This window comes from Recurvomyces mirabilis (assembly GCF_035927965.1).
Source record: "Recurvomyces mirabilis strain CCFEE 5264 chromosome Unknown scaffold_21, whole genome shotgun sequence".
NCBI lineage: Eukaryota > Fungi > Ascomycota > Dothideomycetes > Mycosphaerellales > Teratosphaeriaceae > Recurvomyces > Recurvomyces mirabilis.
In genome coordinates, this window is record NW_027041955.1 from 48832 (window position 1) to 68686 (window position 19855).

Genomic DNA, 19855 nt, shown 5'->3' on the forward strand with positions numbered 1-19855 from the left:
CAGGGCATCATCTCGACACCATTCATTTGGCAAGTTTCATCCATCGTGCACCGCTGCCGCATAATAGTCTGACGACTCATCTTACATGCTCGAGTACCGTTCAGCGTGAGCATCCACTTTTTGCTTTGGCGTCGCACGGTACCACCTGTCTGGATCCTCTGCTTCACCTGTTCCTAGCCGTATTGCCTCTCGGGGTCTAATACTCCCAATACACATAATACTGGCTGCACGATAGGACCTGGCATCACGACAATGGGCAATGGAATCCTCCACCGAGCTCGGTTCGCTGCAGTCTCGCGCCGAGCAGTTGATACGGGCGCTCATTCACAATGTTACGCCGGACGAGGCCGCCCGGAGAATTGTCGAGCTTGCGACAACACCACAAGATAATCCCGTACGAGAACTGTTTCGCGCAAATGACAGCCTCGTGCCACATGCGTCCGGAGACAGTCGACCACCAGAGCCAACCTCACACAGATCCAAATTCAGCTTGCGCTTTTCGCGCAAGGACAAAGGCAAAGCCAGCTGCATTACGCTGTCCTCCGAGAAGGCCACCGGCAGCTACCAGAATGTCTTCCAAGCAGACGTCAAGCCTGCTGTAAGTCGCGACCTTGAGATCGTCAAGCAGAACTTGCGGCGTGAAGGCATTGCACTTAACGCCGCCGCCCAGTCATTCAAAGGAAGGGCACCTTCATCATCTGGCCACTATAACTGTGTCTTCTGCCATACGGACTACACAACCAAAGGAACATGCAAACGCCACATCGAGGAGATCCATGTCGCCAAACGATATTTCCGATGTGTCATGTGCAGGCAGAACTTTGCCACCGCACCCGAAGCCAGGAAGCACTGCCAAAGCTGTGGTGCGGGAGTACTTGGCTGGACTGTAGAGACACCAGAAGGCCACAGGATTTACAGCTCGGAGTTTGAGACATCTAGATTATTTTCGACCCAGCAGGCATATATCGTACATCTGCTGGAGCTGTCAGCACAACCACTCGAAGGACGGCCATTGCGCAGTTGGCATAGAAAGTTACGAAATTTGCTGGAGCAGAGCCACTGTCTTCCCACTGTTCAGAGGTCCAGCACACGCTTGTTCGGCAGCCTGGACGGCTGGTATAATGTGCGATGGGAGCACGAACGAGTGAAGAAGGCTGTCAAGGAACTTGAAATGGGTATCCTGGACGTCGACTTGGCACCACATGACCTGCTCAAGCTCCATCGAGCGGACGATTTTGTGAACGATCTCTTTCGAGACAGAGTTTTGGCAACTACTGTCTCCGCTGAATCGCCAGCGAGGGACATATCCGCGCACGATGAAAAGGCCACGATGAAAGTCGAAGAAGAAGAGATTCTCGACCAAGACGAAGAAGTCTTGCCACAGACTGCACCAACTTCAAAGAGGCCGCTTTCGCTAGAAAGTTCTGCTGTCTTGCCGCATCGGGTGCCACCAGGTCCTCCGATGCCACCGCCTCCTATACCACACGCGACACCTCAACCAATACAGCAGCCAAGTCGTGGATCAGCCTATCAATACGAACATGCCCAGCCTCGGCCATTGCATCGTGTGCCCAGTGTAGACTCGAATGCATACCATGTTCAACAGATCGAGCAAGACCAGCGGCCAGCAACACATCATGCTCACGAGCCGAATCCGCACTGGCTAAATGGGCAGCAACCACCACCTTACGAGAATGGTGGCCACTTCCAGCAGCAGCCGCCGCAGATCCAAACACCGTTCACGAACCAGCCGCCACAGATCCAGACATCGTTCGCAAACCATACACCACAGCAGCAGAACTTCATGTCTCCGACGGGCCGAGGCGGTTACCAGGATGCCGGCTTTATGTCTCTATCCGAGCTCTCGATGACATCCGCAATGACCTCTCCGATCGTGTACATGCAAACTCAAGACGATAACAGCATGTCACTTTACCAACAGGCGCAGCCGATGCACAATTCGCAAATACAACAACAGCAGATCCAGCCACAACAGCAAGATTATAGAGAGATGCCCATCTCACACGACCAGGCGACGAGTGGTATGATTGCATACTCGCCCATGGCATTCTCGCCAATGCACATGAGCTATCATCAGCATCACGGTCAAGGGAGTGGTACACCGGATGTGGAGCATCAGCAGCAAATGCACCAATTGCGGCAAACACAGCAGCACAGCTACGGGTCTATGTAAGACGTTACCCTCTGCCAAGCTGAGTACCAAACCGTCCGGAGAGATTTTGGATGCATCGGGAGTGCACGCAGCAGACGACCTTCCAACAGTATCACAATGACGCTATTGATCGGAAAGAGAGAAAGGAAGGGAGCAGGGAGATTCACCATGAGCATTTATTGTAAGGCGTTCGAGGGCGATTCGGGATCTCTAACCAATTCACCACAATATACCCCCTGGATTAGAAAGAAATGCCGTGTCTTGCTTATGGAGGTTGACGTCTCGTTCACTTTGTACAAAGTTCTGCATCGGGGGTAATAATGAACTCGCTACTACACACTTAGGTATCCTGCATATCATATGACTAAGACTCTCTCAATACATGCGTTTCCCACTAGTCGCGGCTCCGGTCTACGAGTATGGGACGCTTCATATAGTAACATATGGCGATGGTCTTGGACCAGGACATACTCACACGGCCTCTCGTAGTCCCGCACCCCTCGCGTCCAATACAGATCTCAAGCCTCACCACGATCCTCTCCCTCACAATTCTCACCACCATCACCACTTACCTCCTTCCCACAGGCCCCTCCAACCCTCCAACCCTTTCCAGCGCCTCAATGCCGTGGAAACTAACATGCCAACAAACACACAGCCTCGCCATCACGGGCTCGATGGTGACATCGTACTTGGCCCTCAGTTTCAGATTGATTTGGAGAATATGCCGTGGACTCATCCCATCGTATCCGACATTACGATCGTACAGGAAGAACAACAACAGCATCCGCCGTTTCGTCTCGCCTATATTTGCGAGCCATTCAAGGGCAGGGAGGTCGTCGGTGCCGCTGCAGTAGTGCATCCGGAAGGTGTTTTGGCCGTAGAAGATGGGGAGGGTGAGGTTCCTGATCTGGCGGTTCGTCTTCATGAGGCCGGGTTCGTGAGGGGCGTGTTTGGTGCCATTCTTCCAGGCTTCGGTGTCTTTTTTGAGTTCCTTAAAGTTGTTGCGGTAGGAACTGTTGCAGGCGCAGTTCAATAGTAGTGGTTCTGGAGATGCGACGGCGAGTTCGTAGATGGTGAGTTGGAGTTCGATGGGGAGTGCCAGCAGTGGCGAGACAGAGGCAGAATGCATCTTCATGGCTATTTACAAAGATGAGAATGCGAAATGGCGAATTATGGGCAATCGGATCATTTAGATGACATGATTGGAAAGTACGTTACTTTATGAAGAGTGTGAGGCATTGGATTCGGAGTCACGAGGCTTTGGTCATGCACAGCCCGCCTATCAAGGCAGCCATATCTTCCTTGGCTCGCTTCCTGGTCGTTGCCTTGCTGTCCGTTTCACAGAAGCTGGGCGTTCAAAAGCATGGCCTATAAGTTTTGACAATGCTATAGATAAAACGACGACGATCGGAGTAGCCACATCGAAATATCATACTCGCCTCGCGATTTCATGTCACCTGCAGACAAGACACCTTGCAAGCAGTCAAGCCGATGAGGTGCCCAGCAAATCGTTCAGCTCTCGCGCAAGACTGCTTCGTACGGGTCCGATGGCACTCAAAATGTTGATGCTGAGGAGAGCTCTAGCGCAACGAAAGTCATTGTCGAGACGGCGCCAAGACCCGCTTTTGCTCGAGATGACCAATACGGGGGCCATGCTGCAGAGGAGGCGAGAGTTTCCTGGTCAGCGCTGACATGATCGTAAAAGCCGCGCTTTTGAAGACGATTAGACACAGTAGGTGAAGGTGTACTTGTGGCAACAGAAGGTCGGAAAGATGCATCAGGTACATGTAATACATGCATATTGAGAGTACGGTATGGAATCTTCAAGCGTCCGCTCGGAGATATTTCGAAGATATGTCCGCGACCGCATTGACGAAGACCCGGTGCCGAGAGCGAGTAGTAGTGTTTGTTATGCAGCCCCTGCTCATGCTGATGAAGTGAGATCCGCCGTGTTCCTGCCATGCAGTAGAAGGAGATTGTGGAAGTGGCCGTGGTCGTGACCATCATCATTACTCCTTAAGCCTTCGTTTGAGATCATCAACAGGCGGTCGTTCAAGCCAATGCGACACGAGAAATCCCTATTTTATATTTCTGCTTGATAATAGTTTTGGGTTTGTCAGGGAAAGCCTCAGCTCGGCAAGCTGCGCCGCTAGGGCCAATTCACGAACGCCATACTGTACGCATCAGCATCGCCGTTGACAACCCTAACGTTCGTTGCGAAGACATCTCACACCTATTCCACCACCCTTTTGCGGAGCCTCGACCATTAACCCTCTACTACCACCACGTCGCTGTTGTTGTCGTTCTGGGCTGGCCATTGCTCGGGTGGCGAAGGCGTGTAGAGAAGCGGAGGATAGGGAAGGCCATTGACACGCGCTTACTCACACGCCCTGCGATCGAGTAATTTCACTTCATGCCGCTCGCTACACTTCGGTGACCACGCGCAAAACCGCTTGGGTGAAAGAGGGCGGGGAAGCGCATGGGGCATATTGTTTCCACCTCCGACCTCACCACTACCATCGCTGCCGCCGGCATCCGCCGATCGTGGCTTCGGCAGGACCACCTCCACTCCCACAATGGCGGTCGAGAACAGTGAGCGATCAAACCCGGTGAAGCGAATACGATGGGCCACTCAACGGGTGACGGGCAGCAAAGGCGTGCAGAAGCGGAAGTCCATCTTCAACCGGCATCATGCGCGATCGAATGCTAGTGAGAAGCGCAATTCGGCCAACACCGACCTCGAGTCTGCCAAGCCGCAGGACGAGGAGGCGGCGGCGATCGGGGAGCACAACGCTGCGATACAAGCACAACCTGGTCGGACCATCTACTTCAACGTCCCATTGCCCGATTCTGCCAAGGACGAAGAAGGCCGGCCACTGCAGCGATACAAGCGCAACAAGATCCGGACGGCAAAATACACCCCTCTCAGTTTCATACCGAAGAACTTGTGGTTTCAGTTCCACAACATCGCCAACGTCTTTTTCTTGGCGGTCATCATTCTGAATGTACGTATAGTCAGGGTGGAGTGGGTGGCGCAGTACTGACAAAACCCTCTCCCAGTTCTTCTCCATTTTTGGAGCCACTAATCCCGGTCTATCCGCCGTACCACTGATCGTCATCGTAGTCATCACATCAATAAAAGACGGTATAGAAGATTGGGGGAGGACGGTCTTGGACAATGAGCTCAACAACGCCCCCGTTCACCGACTCGTGGACTGGAACAACGTCAATACCGCCGATGAGTATGTGAACCCGTGGCGGAAACTGAAAAAGGCCACTTCGCATGCCATTCTGCGAGTGTGGCAGGGCACGAAGCATAGGAAAGCGGGGAAGAAGGCGAAGAAGGAGGAGAAGGCGAGAGGTCTGGATGAGGCTGGTGTGGATGAGCGACCTGCGACGGATGGCCGGCGGTTCAGTGCGCTGACACAGCGTCTGGATGAGACGGAAGCGGGTGAGGATGCGAATGGGGACATGGAGATGACACCTGTACCTTCTCCAACGCCTGGCCAGGAGCGGAGTGGTGAGAAGGGTTACAGAAACTCAATGCAAGATCTTGATAGCCCGAGTGGAGTGGGACGAGGAGATGCTGGACAGTCTCTGGAAGTGCCAAAAGGTGATGAGCATATTGGTGGCGCTGCTATGTCCACGCCATTCAAGAGGTTCTATGGCAGTCTGTTGGACCCCACGATACAGGGTGACGAGGCGGCGCGTTTCAAGCGGGACTTCTGGAAGAGTGTGCAGGTCGGCGACTTCGTGCGTCTATACAACGAAGAGGAGATACCGGCAGATATTGTGGTGCTATCTACCAGCGAACCTGATGGTGCGTGTTATGTCGAGACGAAGAACTTGGACGGCGAGACGAATCTGAAGGTCCGAAGCGCGCTCCATTCTGGCACCCGTGTGAAGCGAGCACGAGACTGTGAGCGAACAGCCTTCACACTGGAAAGTGAGCCACCCCACGCCAACTTGTACGCATATTCTGGAGTTGTGCGATGGGAACAGCGAAACCCAAAGGATCCCGAAGCAGAGCCACGGCAAATGTCAGAACCGGTTGGCATCAACAACATGCTCCTACGTGGCTGTAATCTTCGGAACACCGAGTGGATCGTCGGAGTCGTAGCATTTACCGGCGAGGAGACGAAGATCATGCTCAACTCCGGTATCACCCCCAGCAAACGCGCCAGAATCTCAAGGGAGTTGAATTGGGACGTATTGTACAATTTTCTCATCCTCTTCGGCATGTGCTTCGTCGCTGGTGTGGTTCAAGGCACAACCTGGGGCAAGGGCAATGAATCACTAAATTACTTCGAATTTGGTTCCTTCGGCGGTACACCAGCAGCCAACGGCGCCATCACTTTCTTCGCCGCCCTCATTCTCTTCCAGAATTTGGTTCCCATTTCCCTCTACATCACGCTTGAGATCATCCGCACCGCCCAGGCCTTCTTCATCTACTCAGACGTCTACATGTACTACGAGCGAATCGACTACCCCTGTACACCGAAGAGCTGGAACATTAGTGATGATCTTGGCCAAATCGAGTACATCTTCTCCGATAAAACCGGCACGCTGACGCAGAACGTGATGGAGTTCAAGAAGTGTACTATCAATGGGAGACCGTACGGGGAGGCTTATACGGAGGCGTTAGCGGGTATGCAGAAGCGACAAGGGATCGATACCGAAAGTGAGGGGAAGAGGGCGAGGGAGCAGATTGCCAAGGATAAGGTGACGATGTTGGAGAGGATCCGAAAGATGCATGACAATCCTTACCTCTCGGACGACGAACTCACCTTCATCGCGCCGGACTTTGTTGCTGATCTGGGAGGGCAGGATGGGGATGTGCAGAGGGATGCTTGTGCGCACTTCATGTTGGCTCTTGCGCTCTGTCATACCGTCATTACGGAACGAACACCTGGAGACCCTCCACGGGTCGAGTTCAAGGCACAGTCACCCGATGAAGCAGCTCTAGTTGCAACAGCGCGCGATGTCGGCTTCACAGTCTTGGGTCGCCAGAATGACAGCATTATCCTCAATGTCCTCGGCGAGGAGCGCGAGTACACTGTCATGAACACGCTCGAGTTCAACTCGGCCCGCAAACGAATGAGCGCTATCATACGCATGCCGGATGGAAAGATCGTGCTGTTCTGCAAAGGAGCTGACAGTGTCATCTACTCCCGACTCAGGCGAGGTGAGCAATCTGAGCTCCGAAAACAGACGGCGGAGCACTTGGAGATGTTTGCGCGAGAGGGCTTGAGAACGTTGTGTATTGCTCAACGAGAGCTGGGCGAGGAGGAGTACCAGAGATGGAACAAAGAACATGACCTCGCTGCCGCGGCTGTCGTTGAACGTGAGGAGAAGCTTGATGCAGTGGCTGACACAATCGAGCGGGAGTTGACGCTTATTGGTGGTACAGCTATCGAGGACAGGCTGCAAGACGGTGTACCGGATGCAATACAGCTTCTGGCATCTGCCGGTATCAAGCTCTGGGTTCTTACTGGCGATAAAGTGGAGACAGCGATCAACATCGGCTTTTCCTGCAATCTGCTGAACAACGATATGGAGCTTATCGTCCTCAAAGTCGACGATGACAGCGTGGATGCTGCGGAGAACCTGCTTGATGAGCACTTACTCAGCTTTAACAAGACGGGCTCGGATACGGAGCTGAAGCTCGCGAGGAAGAACCATGAGCCGCCGGCGCCTACTCATGCCCTCGTCATTGATGGCGACACCCTCAAACTCGTGCTCGACGACCGCCTCAGGCAGAAGTTTTTACTGCTATGCAAGGAATGCAAGTCTGTCCTCTGCTGCCGTGTCTCTCCAGCGCAGAAAGCGGCGGTCGTGCAGATGGTGAAATCCGGGCTGGACGTCATGACGCTTTCCATCGGTGATGGCGCCAACGACGTCGCTATGATTCAAGAGGCTGATGTGGGAGTGGGTATTGCGGGTGAGGAAGGAAGGCAGGCGGTCATGAGTTCGGATTATGCGATTGGACAGTTTCGGTTCTTGACGAGATTGGTGCTTGTGCATGGGAGGTGGAGTTATAGGCGGATGGCGGAGACGATTGCTAATTTCTTTTACAAGGTGAGAGACTCGGTGACTTTCTCGTGGTGCAGTCGAAGCTGACTATTCTGACAGAACATTGTCTGGACCTTCGCCCTCTTCTGGTACCAAATCTTCACTAATATGGACTGCTCCTACGCGTTCGATTACTCGTACATTCTACTTTACAATCTGGCTTTTACCTCGCTTACACCTATTCTAATGGGTATCCTGGATCAGGACGTAGACGACAAAGTCTCCCTCGCTGTTCCTCAACTTTACCGCCGTGGTATTGAGCGATTGGAGTGGACACAATGGAAGTTCTGGACATATATGATCGATGGCCTCTACCAATCCGTCATTGCCTTCTTCTTCACCTACCTCATCTTCCTACCGGCTAACCTGACCACGGAAGATGGTAGGAATATCAACGACTATAAGCGGATGGGTGTCTTTATCGCGAATCCGGTTGTCGTGATTGTCAATCTCTACATGCTACTCAACACCTATCGCTGGGATTGGTTCTACCTCCTCATCGTCAGCATCAGCGCCCTCCTCGTCTTCTTCTGGACAGGTGTGTACACGGCTTTCACGGCTGGTTTCACCTTCTATAAGTCTGCGCCGCAGGTCTACGGGAGTCTTAGTTTCTGGGCTACGGCCCTACTAACAGTCATTCTCTGCTTGTTGCCGCGTTTCGCGGCCAAGTCGTTTCAGAAGATCTTCCGGCCCCGGGATGTGGATATCGTGAGGGAGCAGATTCGCCAGGGGAAGTTTGACTACCTCAAGGACATCGACCCAGCTACATTCGATCCTGTTGCAGCTGCGGCACGACACGATAACGGAAGGAAAGCGAATAGTATGTCCTCGTCAGAGCCCTCGGATATGAAGAAAGGAGGATCTGCCAGTAATGGACATCAGCATGTGATGTCCGATGATATGAGGCCGATCTACCCGCCGTCTGTGGCTGCGACGGCTACGACACATAATCCGCGGAGCCAGAACGGGAGTGATGGGACGGAGTATACTAACCATCGGGCGAGTCTTGATCGGGCTTTCCCGCCCGCCTACAATACTAATGCGGCAAGTGGCATCAACACGAACGTACCGAATGGCATCAGCACCGCGCATGGCACACCTGCAACACCCACAATAACAACAGAGGACTACGGTGACCCGCTCGCAAGTCGACCGAGCATGGATGGGAGACCACGACCCTCGTTTGATCGGTTCAGGAGCAGTATGGATCGCACACGACCGAGTATAGAAGCAAGTCGGGACTTCACGTCCGCAGCCTACTTGGCGCGGGTGGAGAGTAGTGAGTCCCGGGGTCATGGACAAGGGCAAGATGCAGGGCCGGGGGGAAGTAGATTGAGGGAGCAGATATGAGAGGTCTGGGGCAGGTTCGCGAGATGGTGACGGTCATTATTATCTGGGGCGTGAGGGAAGCTTTCCGCTTTGTTTAGATGGTGTTCCGAGGCGTTAAGGAGGGAGGGAGGGAGAAAATCATGCGTGATCCGCCTCTCTCCTATTTGGGAGAAGAGGGTAGCGAGGGTGTAAGGCTTTTTTGTATATGACGACTTCTTTTATTTTGTCCTCATCCAGACTGTCGTATGACATTCTAGAGCATGCGATTAGCTCTTGTGCTATCGCACACATCTCGAGCATGTGAACACATTTTGTACTCTCGAAGACCATCGTAGTAGCGTTTTGTACGCTGTCGCTTCTAGGAAGCACCGGCCTGTCAGTCCATTTGCGTAGGAACACAGATCTGTCGGGCGATCGTAAGTGATGGATCCCCAGTGGACAGCAAATTTCTGTACGCTCAAAGCCCGCCATAGTAGCGCTCTGCATGCAATTGCTACGGGGAAGCACCGGCTTGTCAGTCTATTTGTCGAGCCATCGTAAGTGATGGATCCCCGGGGGCAGAAAGATTTTGTACCCTCAAAGTCCGCCATAATAGCGTTTTATACGCTATTGCTTCTGGGGAGACTCAGACCTGTCAGTTCAGCCGCATCGGAAGACAGATCTGTTGTTTCATAGTCGATAATGGATCCCAAGTATGCAATCAGGGGTTGTACTCTCAAAGGTTGTCATAGTAGGGCTACGGACGCTAGCGCTGCTGGGGAAAACCTCATCTTTCGTCTCTACTCATGCTGGTTATAGCCCGATTCAGCGGTCCTGCCCTGCCTCAACTTCTTGTTCATCATCTTCACCACATTCTTCGCCACATCCTGGCAGGAGAAAGGCATCCGAGAGAGGAATCCCGACTTCTTCGGACCAGTCATCTCGACTTCAATCCACACGCCCACCGGGCTCTTCACTTGCCACCACACAGTCCTCACCTCACGCGTCTTGACGACGACCTCGTCACCGCCCTTGCCCTTCCACTCCACCAGCGTCTCGTCTCCCAAATCAGATGCACTCAGGATGCCTGAGGCATCCTCGTACTGTGCGTACGTCTCTTTTGTCGTTTTGGGACCAGCCTTTCGCATAGCCCACTCTAGAACAGCTACATCCTGCCACTGGACGATAGCGCGAAAGACAAGATCACCATTCTCCTCGACTTTGACGATCTTACTCTTCAGACCAGCTTTGCCTTCGCGATTGTACGAGTTGGGACGGTGCGGACCGGGCACGAGATCGTACCCGCCGACATGAACAGACGGATTGGCTGGTGTATCGGTAGACAGTGCATTCACCGCACTCTGTTTCTTCGAGACGACGCGCTTCTTGACTTTGTTATGAACCTCAGCAGCTCTCTCCTTCTCCTCGGACTTCTTCTCGGGTAATACAGACTAGTCCGTAAGGAAGGGAGTTTTAAGGAAGGTATAAGGAAGGATAAGGAAGGGGGTTAGTTTCCCTTCCTTATAAGGCTAAGATTAGGATTTATACGTATAAGGAAGATTAAGACTAAGGATCTAGCCCCTTCCTTCAAGATCTTGCTATAATCTTAAGATCTTAAAGGAAGGTAAGTTATTTCGCTTATATAAGCAAGGAAGGCAAGACTAAGATCAGCTCCGATTTGCTTAAGGAAGGTTAAGACTCGGCCGATCTTGCCTTCCTTCCTTATAGACCAGTCTGGGGTAATGTACTAGATTCACTGTCAGTACTACAACGGCACTGAACACGGCTGGGACAACATACGGCCTGTTGATACGCCTGTCTGTAAATTTTGGCTTCACCTTTCCAGCCTTTGCCTTCATCTTCTTGCCCAGCTCCTCGATGTCGCGTTTCTTGGCTTCGGCAGTGGCCTTCTGCTGGATCTTGGCCAAAGCGGTGGCATCGCGTCGAGGGAACATGACGTGTTGAGTGTGTGCGAAATATCCTAGAGTGCCTCACCGATGAGTTTGATGTGCTGGTCGAAGGCGTGGGGAAGTGTTTGTACGCTGCAATGATTGTGCTGATGAAGGTCGAACGAAGCTTCAAGTAGCAAAAGATGTGAGTGTTGCTCCTGCCAAAAGCAGTTTCGAGGTCACGAGCTCGTCGACCTGCATGATTAGACTGGCACTTAGCCTCTTCTGGCTGTGTGTGCAACCTGAGCTTCATTCACAAAGGTAGCATGTGACGTTCACTCACCTCACCGGTCACCGGCCCCAGCCCCCTTCATTTCCGCTAGCGCCGCCAGCTGCCGGGCTTGATACTTGAGACTCGATTGTTCCCTTGAGCTCCTTCTTCCTCTTTCTAATATCGACACTCAGGAGGTATCATCGGCGTCAGCGTTTGCCACCTGCGCATATTGGTCTCCTTGACCGCAGAAAGGATCAGCCCGGAGGTCATTGTCCTGTGCCCAGGGGCGAATGGACTTTGGCAAGTACTCTACGGTGCTTACCTTGACGCGGTATCAACCCTGCCGTGATGCGGTTCGTCCGGGGCGAAGGGGGCTTTCAAACGCAAAGCGTGATGTGCTAGCCACACTGATCGCGGCGTGTGCGAGAGCATCGAGTTGGTATGCTTCATCCACTGGCCTTGGCGGGCTGGTGACCACGAGAGGGGTCGTGCAAGAATGGTCAGGTTTGATTGCCGTAACCGTTCGTCCGTTAGGACAACCATGTGGGCGCTTTTCTACAGCCCTTGGAAATATCTTTGAAACTCGCTGCTTCGGCGGCACATTACTTTTCCATCGTACTCGTGTACCTTGCACGATTCCGGAGAAGAGGCATTACCGTCCATGAAGAGAAGCATTGATTAAGCTACAAACGAGTGGCTCTCGAGCAGCGCTGTGAGGCACTGCAGACACGAAGTGACTACCAATCGTTGACCTACCTCTCTGAACCTCATCTCACTACACACTCTGTGCCCGGCGAACTTGGAAGGTGGTTATCGATATTGGAATGGGTATGAGCAGCCGCCTAGAGGCATCGAGTGAGGTTGACAGCCGAGATACTGTAGACTTTAAGCTCCGGCTTCCTCCGATGAGCGGCAAGCGTACACCGTCCTACTTTCCTTCGATGTCACTGTGCTCTCTGTGGAACTTGGCAAACATCCCGATTTCGCCTAGAGCATCCACTGCACGCTCCTCGCCGTACGAGCAAAGGCCTGCTCAGCGCAACATCCAATCGATTGGAAAGGGCCTCTTGCGCATGGCTCGACTGATAATGCTTGCATCTGGTCTTACCGCGCTTCTGGCTGTCGTGCTATACTTCGATGAACTCTCCTCGACTCGTGCATCTGCCTACAGCCTGTTAGGCCAATGGAGCAGTCTCTTGCAGCAAATCCCGGGCCCATCGAGCGAGCTTGACCTTGACAACAGCACCAGCATGGCATGGGATATTCGTTACCACCTTGGCGGCAACAGCCCATGGATACCCAAGGCAAGAGGCATAGTACCCGACGGCATCAACCTCCCTATAGGATGCCGCGTAGAACAAGTACATATGGTAGGCTACCTGAGAGTCTGGGTGCAGTAAGTATGTCTCTGACTCTGTTTCTTCTCCTTCCCAGATGTCTAGACATGCTGAGCGCTACCCTACTGTGCTGGCAGGTATACGTAGGTCTCTCATTATTCCATCGATTTCTTAACTTTGCAACAGCACTGCAGTCTGACACACCCCAAAGGCATGCTCGAGCTGTATCACCATATTCGAGGTGCGAATGTCACGCTGAACGGTACCCTGGCATTTGCAAACAGTTGGGACTTTTTCATGAAGAATCCAAGCGAGCGCCTGGAGAACCTGGTTGCTACTGGTCCGTACGCCGGTACATTGGAAGCTTTCAACACAGGCGTGAAGCTAGGCACGAGGTATGAGCATCTACTTGATTATGCCATTGAGCACAATGAGACAGCATTTTGGGCCAGCGGATCGAAGCGCGTGGTTGAGACAGCACAATACTTTGCAGCAGGTATGTACGGCCTTGAGTGGCAGAATACTTCAAGACTTCATATCATCCCGGAGACGGAAGACCGAGGTGGAGACACTCTCACCGCCGGCAAAACTTGCTTCCGCTACTTGCACAATGCAGACGAGTTCGGCCGTCAGTATGGCTATCGCATGTGGAACGAGTGGCGAGAAGTCTACCTGCCACCCATCACGAAACGTCTTCAGGAGCAGAACCCTGCCATGAGCTTCACTACGAGCGAGATATACAGCATGCAAGAGCTTTGTGGCTTTGAAACAATCGCCAAAGGCTCCAGCAAGTGGTGTGACCTCTTCACGCACAATGAGTGGTTGCAGTTCGAGTACGCTCGAGATATTCTCCACTACTACCGTACAGGATCCGGAAACCCATACAGCAGCAGCATTGGCTGGCTATGGCTCAATGCCACGGCTACACTGTTGCAGCAGGGTCCAGCTGCTGGCACGCTCTTCTTTAGCTTGTATGTATACCCTCCAATCGACGCAACGATGATCTATCACAACGCTAATATCACAGCGTGCACGATGGCGATGTCATTCCAATGCTGACCGCGCTTGACCTCTTACCACACGAGAAGCAGCACTTGCCTGCTACTCATGCACCGCAGAATCGGGTCTGGCAAACCTCAGATCTTGTACCGATGGGTGGCCGCATCATCTTCGAGAGATTGGTACGAGGAGAGCCCAAGCAATGCTGGGACCACGCAGAATACGGCTATCCGAACCATGTATACTGCTCACAGAGCACGGAAGAGCACTTCGTCCGCATCAATGTCAACGATGGTGTCGTGGCGTTGCCTGGCTGTGATAGCGGGCCAGGCAGAAGCTGCCCGCTCGATCAGTTCCTGGAGAGGATAAGTAAGAAGGGTGAGGAGGTCGGCGACTTCAGAGAGGTCTGTGGTCTGCCCAGGTCTGCGAAAGCTGGTATCGAGTTCTTACATCAATGAAGACTATCTTTTACCTACTACTACTGAAACTCGCATCTCCAAATGTCGAATCTGCAGATCACTCACTTCGCAGCAGCACTAATGTTTTTAAGTTGTGGAGGAACACGACGTCGAAGAAAGTTGACTGCCACGACCGGCCGCCACTGCTCACGTGCCGTTCCTGACAGCGCCTTACGCAAATGATGAGCCAGCTCACATGCTCTACTCACAAGCCATCACCTATTCATCTTCTGGCGGGTCCTGGCTGCCGCCGACTGAGTCTCTAACCACCGATATGGACTACCTCGAGCGAAGAGAAAGACCGTCATCCAGCACACAATGCCGGCGAGATCACATGTACGGGAGACCACAACAGGTTATGGATGAGGCGACGAGGCAGTCTTCACGATCCTCGCGAGAACCAGCAGATCGCTGGTATCTCGGGCGGACGGACTTTTGCTCGAACTGTAGTTGACTTCACTCTACTCAACCTCACCTCAAAATCCGCCAAGCCAGATTAACCCGATGCGGAAGCCCACGCCGCAAAGCACAGACTTTACCCTCGCACAATCGCCTTCCTATTACCAAAATTGCGTCTTCGCTTAGCCATCACAACTCACTCGCTCAAATCCATCCACATCATCTCTCCGGACACATATCCTCATCCGGCCTTGTGGACCTGCAATCAGGATCTACTGGCCATCGACCACTCGACTGCTGGCTGCTGCTGCCACATTCTTGTCATCGAGCGTAGCTTCAGCACCAGGAGCACCCTACTCACTAATTGTGAAAGAAGCAGACTTACAACTGAGCTGTTCGCCTGCTTCGGCGACCCGACCCGCTTCGACAAGATACACAGGGCTCAGTGCCACAATTTGTATACGGCGCAATACAAGACTAGTTTGCCTGCACGGAATTTGTGGATTTTTGGCAACCCTCAAGAAATCATCGAAATCTATGCTGGGAGACGACCGAGAGGGGTAGACAGGAAGACTGTTGTCGAGAAGGTCAGTCACTCGAGCCTCCAGTCAGTCACAATGCGATACTTATCTCTTCTACTGTCGTGGTCAGATGCTGCATGGCTTGAACCATTGGCCCCTCACTCGACGTGCCATTAAAGACCCCTGCTAACATATTTTAAGAACAGTATCATAACGCATACATTCGTTCAGCACTTCGTTGCTCGAGCTATACACCAGCGAGGGGAGACGGCCTGAGAGCCAAACACAGCAAGCCGACCGAGCCATTGAAGATATGTCGAACCACCTTTTTATGTGTACATGATTTTGGCCGGGCAGCTCTCACAAATGCTTGAGTGTGCCCGCCCCAGCTTCACCCTCTTCAAGCCGAAGCATCGTCCATCGCGCCTTCCCTCTTTGCAAGCTTTACAGACAACTAATCTCCGGCCTCCCGCAGATCATCAACAAGCCAGCAAAAGCTGCAGCCCAAGCGTCGAGTCAGGTCGTGTTGACGGCAGAACACCTTCGCCCTTGCATTCGCCTCGACACTCACCACCCCTTCTTCCGCCACTCGTTCACCCCACCCTCACTCATTCGCTCCTTTAGACGTCATGTCTGGCTTCATCATCAACAACGTTATCGAGGACGGCGATTCCACACCGCGTGGTCGTCAATCCCTCACACCCGTACCAACCCGCCAGGTCTATGTGCCACCACAACGCCGTGCATTCGCCCACTCAACCCCTGAACGGCCCGAGTCTGCCATGTCAGACGCTAGCTTCATTACTCAAGCACCAATGAACGGCGGTGTCTCCCTTCGCGGGTACACGAACAACACGCGCGGCTTCGGCCAGGCCGACTTGAGTGGTAAGTTTCATCACGCCTTAGACAGTGATGGCATTCCCAACACACACGGCATTGAGGGTAGTATGATCGGCAATCGTATGGGTATGTATGGAAATGGCAATCTCGAGAACCGTGGCTACGATGGTGGGTTCAATGATCGATCCGGCGGCAGTCGTGGATTGGGTGACGGATCAAGGGGTCAAGCTTCTCCAGGCTTTCAGCAGCATCCCAACCAAGTAAGTCTGATGATCTCGCTGTCCGCCCACTTACACGATCACTGATGTACATGAGCAGGACTCCGCGTTCTTGCCTCCCAACAGCCGTGGAGCTCTGCCAAATTATGGTGCTATCGGCACTGCTGTGCCAAGGCAAGTTCACCCTCTACCGAAAAAATTGCGATAATATCATTATCAGCCGCTGATTGATGACAGTGCCATCGCTTCTGGTCTGTCTACCGGCTCTGCTCGTGACTCTGCCGTTGGCACATCCGTTGTTCCCACTGCCCGTCAGCTCGCCGACCTCATTCGCATGGGCCTCTGCGATCCCAGCGACGACGATGAGCACACCATCATTGGCTCTGGCACTCGCATGCACACGAGGAATGCACACACGGCCGCAGCTATGAGCTTGACTGCTCCACCTCGCCGTCAGAAGTATAACGTCTCTGACGCTCAGCTTGATCCCGTCTACAAGCCGGCCTTTGCCACCATTCGCGAGCCAGATGCCAAGGGCAACCCTTCCGCCTTCGTTCAGGTCATTCAACTCAAGCTTCCGGAATGGTTCGACTTTGCGGCGAACGGCATCAAACCGAGCACCGAAGAAATGTTCGATGACCTGCCTGTCGTTGAGGCCTGCCGTGTCGCCGTGCCCAGCGATGCCGGTGTCATTCGTATCCGCAACATCCCCTACGCCACTCCCAAGGCCGAAATCACTGCCATCGTCAACCGCAACGTCCAGATCATCAGTCAGCCCGCAGGATCTCCATACTTCGCCACCCACATTGTGATGGAGCGCGGGAGCGGCAAGACTATGGATGCTTTCATCGAGGTTTCCACGCCCTATGAGGCCAAGCGTGTGGTTGAGCAATTCGGCCGACGTGCCATGAGTGGTCGTCCTGCCCGCGTTGGTGATCGTGTCGTAGAAGTGGAGACGTCTTCTCAAGAAGACTTCATGAGTGAGATGTTCCCGCGCGCGAAGAACATCGTTTGGCATGGTGCCACTCCCAAAGTTCTGCTCAACACTGAGGAGTTCTATCCTGGTCAGCTGTCCGCAGGCTTCACCGGTTTCATGACTCCGGAAGAGATCGTAATGGTTGTCAAGCATGCTGAGGCTCCGCATCGCGTAAGTCACGATCACCGCCACCGTACTGCAATACGCTAACACCCTGCAGTCTGTCTTCGCCTCACGCATCATGGTCCGTGTCTACGAGAGCCTTACATCCACCATTCACAAGTACCCCTGGTTCGCCCACGAGTGTGTCAACATGGTCGAGCGTCGTCTTCTTTACGACTGCTGCATCTCCGTTGCCAAGGCTCTTATGCTCTTCCTACGTCGCACCACTAGCGAGCGTCTCGACAACACCAAGCCCACTGCCGCTACTCTCAAGGAGATGTCGGTCGCCGTCTTAACCTGCCCAGGCTTCAGCGAGCAGCAGAAGTTCCACTACATTCAGCATCTCGGCGCACAGGGTTACGCTCACTTCAGTAGTGCCCAAGGCTTGAATGTCGTCTTCGGCGGTACTTCTCCATTCGCGTCTGCTTGGCCTTTCATGGTGCTTGCCCGCAATCCCGCTTCGCCTGAGCGCATGGTTCAAGTAAGTCGTTTTGTCTCCTAAGCCTTGGAACCTCTCTAACATGCTTTACAGTACTTTGCGAGCCTGATCAGTGATGCGATCAACGGTGGCCGTCCGCTCACTTTGGCACAACGCTTTGCGATGCGCACGTCTGATGTGGGTCTTCAAGGCCCGTTCGGCAACCTCACTATTGCTTACGGTGATGCCAAGAGCCTTGCGCAGGTTGGTGAGATCGAGATGCAGACGGTGGAGGCGTTGTTGCGTCGTGTGCTGCCCATCTCGCGTAGTGCATCCCAGGTTTAGAGTAGTAGGACGGCCTGTGGTGGACTCTTGACGATTGATGATGATGATGGGGATGACTGTTGTATGATGAGACGATTGTATAAAGAAAGCAAGCTGTACTGATTCCTTCCCAATCCTCTTCACTATCTAGATACCACCAGAGTCCTTCCTGCGTGTATACTGCTCGTCGAACGTTTTGGGGATATTTCGTACAGATGCTCTTGTCGGAAACATACATCTGGAAACACGGAGACTTTCACTGGCGTTCACAAATCTCCGACGCCCTAATATATACATATATTTATCCTCCCACCAAGAGTGCAGTTGCTTCTTACTACTTAAACGCCCCTCAGCATATCAAAAACGACATCGTGTGGCAGGGAAAGGCGGAATACTCAGCCTTTGTTGCAACGCCACATCGTCACTACGACCATGTCGGCCTTCACAGAAGCCAACAGGAAAGCTTTCGAGTACTCTCCTCCTTCCATAATACCCTGGGAGAAGCATATTGACACAACACAGCGAGCTCGCAACGATCTACAATACAAAACCCTGGCAGCAAGCTCTGTCTGCACAATTTACCAAGGAGCTACATACTCGCAGAGCATGGCTAGGTCTCACAGCAAACTCATCCGAAGGCTCAAAGCTCCTTGACTATGCTTGTGGAACCGGCGTCGTGACGAAAGCTCTCGGCGCCGACTTCACTACGATCCGTGGCATTGACATTAGTGAGAAGATGGTTGAGCTATACAATGCCGCCGCCGCTCAGTCTTCGGGAGACGAGAGACCAGTGGCTGTGGTCGGCGATTTGCTATCCACTCCGCACTCCGCCTCTCTCGCGGGCTCAGAGTGGCGGGACTTCGATCTAGCAGTCATCTGCGCCGGGTTCCATCATTTTGAGAGCCCAGGAGAAGCTGTGCAGCGACTGGTCGAGAGGCTGCGACCAGGAGGCCAGCTTTTGATCGTCGATTTCCTGCCCTTCGATGATGAGGTTGATAGAGAGAGGAAGTTGCGAGAGCAGATGGAGCATACTCATGGTCCTGGACATGACTTTCCAGATATGACACATACTATCAAGCATAGCGGTACGTTTGTCTTTCAACATCACTCCGCCCTCACTTCATCGCTTCCCAGTGAAGGCGAACGACCAAACTGATTGTTCTCTATTATCAGGCTTCAACGAGGCGCAGATGTCAGAATTTTACACGGCGGCTGGACTGACAGACTTCGGCTTTAACCTCGCAGCAGAAGCGTCAAGTATGGAGCTGAAGAATGGCAAGGTTGAAAGGTGGATGTTCTTCGCCAAGGGAAGGAAGGCTGCATGAATGATTCAGGCTTGCTGTACCTGTCTGTCACCAAGTCATCGTACATACACGAATACTACAGAGTACCCCAATCGATGCAGCACGAAGTCCAAGTATTGTAGTACTGCTTTGAACTCCATGGAGGCTCACATCAGCTCCATGCTCTGCCATGTCTACACAGCG

At 53.0% G+C, this 19855-nt stretch overlaps 7 protein-coding genes across 7 annotated transcripts; 5 read left to right on the forward strand and 2 right to left on the reverse strand.

The window, feature by feature from the left end:
* Window positions 1–259: 259 nt before the first annotated feature.
* On the forward strand, window positions 260–2194 carry LTS14_007491 (uncharacterized protein; the record flags this gene model as incomplete). The annotated part of the gene is made up of 1 exon (XM_064840183.1): window positions 260–2194. The coding sequence occupies one exon, from the start codon at window positions 260–262 to the stop codon at window positions 2192–2194; it is 1935 nt and encodes a 644-aa protein (XP_064692063.1).
* Window positions 2195–2741: 547 nt separating this feature from the next.
* LTS14_007492 (uncharacterized protein) lies at window positions 2742–3308 on the reverse strand (the record flags this gene model as incomplete). The annotated part of the gene is made up of 1 exon (XM_064840184.1): window positions 2742–3308. The coding sequence occupies one exon, from the start codon at window positions 3306–3308 to the stop codon at window positions 2742–2744; it is 567 nt and encodes a 188-aa protein (XP_064692064.1).
* A 1441-nt stretch (window positions 3309–4749) lies between these two features.
* On the forward strand, window positions 4750–9595 carry DNF1 (phospholipid transporting ATPase; the record flags this gene model as incomplete). Its single annotated transcript, XM_064840185.1, has 3 exons — window positions 4750–5178; window positions 5234–8251; window positions 8306–9595. The coding sequence occupies 3 exons, from the start codon at window positions 4750–4752 to the stop codon at window positions 9593–9595; spliced, it is 4737 nt and encodes a 1578-aa protein (XP_064692065.1).
* Window positions 9596–10353: 758 nt separating this feature from the next.
* LTS14_007494 (uncharacterized protein) lies at window positions 10354–11508 on the reverse strand (the record flags this gene model as incomplete). The annotated part of the gene is made up of 2 exons (XM_064840186.1): window positions 10354–11004; window positions 11392–11508. 2 exons carry the CDS (start codon window positions 11506–11508, stop codon window positions 10354–10356), a joined length of 768 nt encoding a protein of 255 aa, XP_064692066.1.
* Window positions 11509–12657: 1149 nt separating this feature from the next.
* LTS14_007495 (uncharacterized protein) lies at window positions 12658–14510 on the forward strand (the record flags this gene model as incomplete). Its single annotated transcript, XM_064840187.1, has 3 exons — window positions 12658–13112; window positions 13248–14024; window positions 14081–14510. The coding sequence occupies 3 exons, from the start codon at window positions 12658–12660 to the stop codon at window positions 14508–14510; spliced, it is 1662 nt and encodes a 553-aa protein (XP_064692067.1).
* A 1549-nt stretch (window positions 14511–16059) lies between these two features.
* LTS14_007496 (uncharacterized protein) lies at window positions 16060–18389 on the forward strand (the record flags this gene model as incomplete). Its single annotated transcript, XM_064840188.1, has 4 exons — window positions 16060–16530; window positions 16709–17635; window positions 17685–18107; window positions 18159–18389. 4 exons carry the CDS (start codon window positions 16060–16062, stop codon window positions 18387–18389), a joined length of 2052 nt encoding a protein of 683 aa, XP_064692068.1.
* A 411-nt stretch (window positions 18390–18800) lies between these two features.
* On the forward strand, window positions 18801–19693 carry LTS14_007497 (uncharacterized protein; the record flags this gene model as incomplete). The annotated part of the gene is made up of 3 exons (XM_064840189.1): window positions 18801–18838; window positions 18891–19453; window positions 19542–19693. 3 exons carry the CDS (start codon window positions 18801–18803, stop codon window positions 19691–19693), a joined length of 753 nt encoding a protein of 250 aa, XP_064692069.1.
* Window positions 19694–19855: the final 162 nt, after the last annotated feature.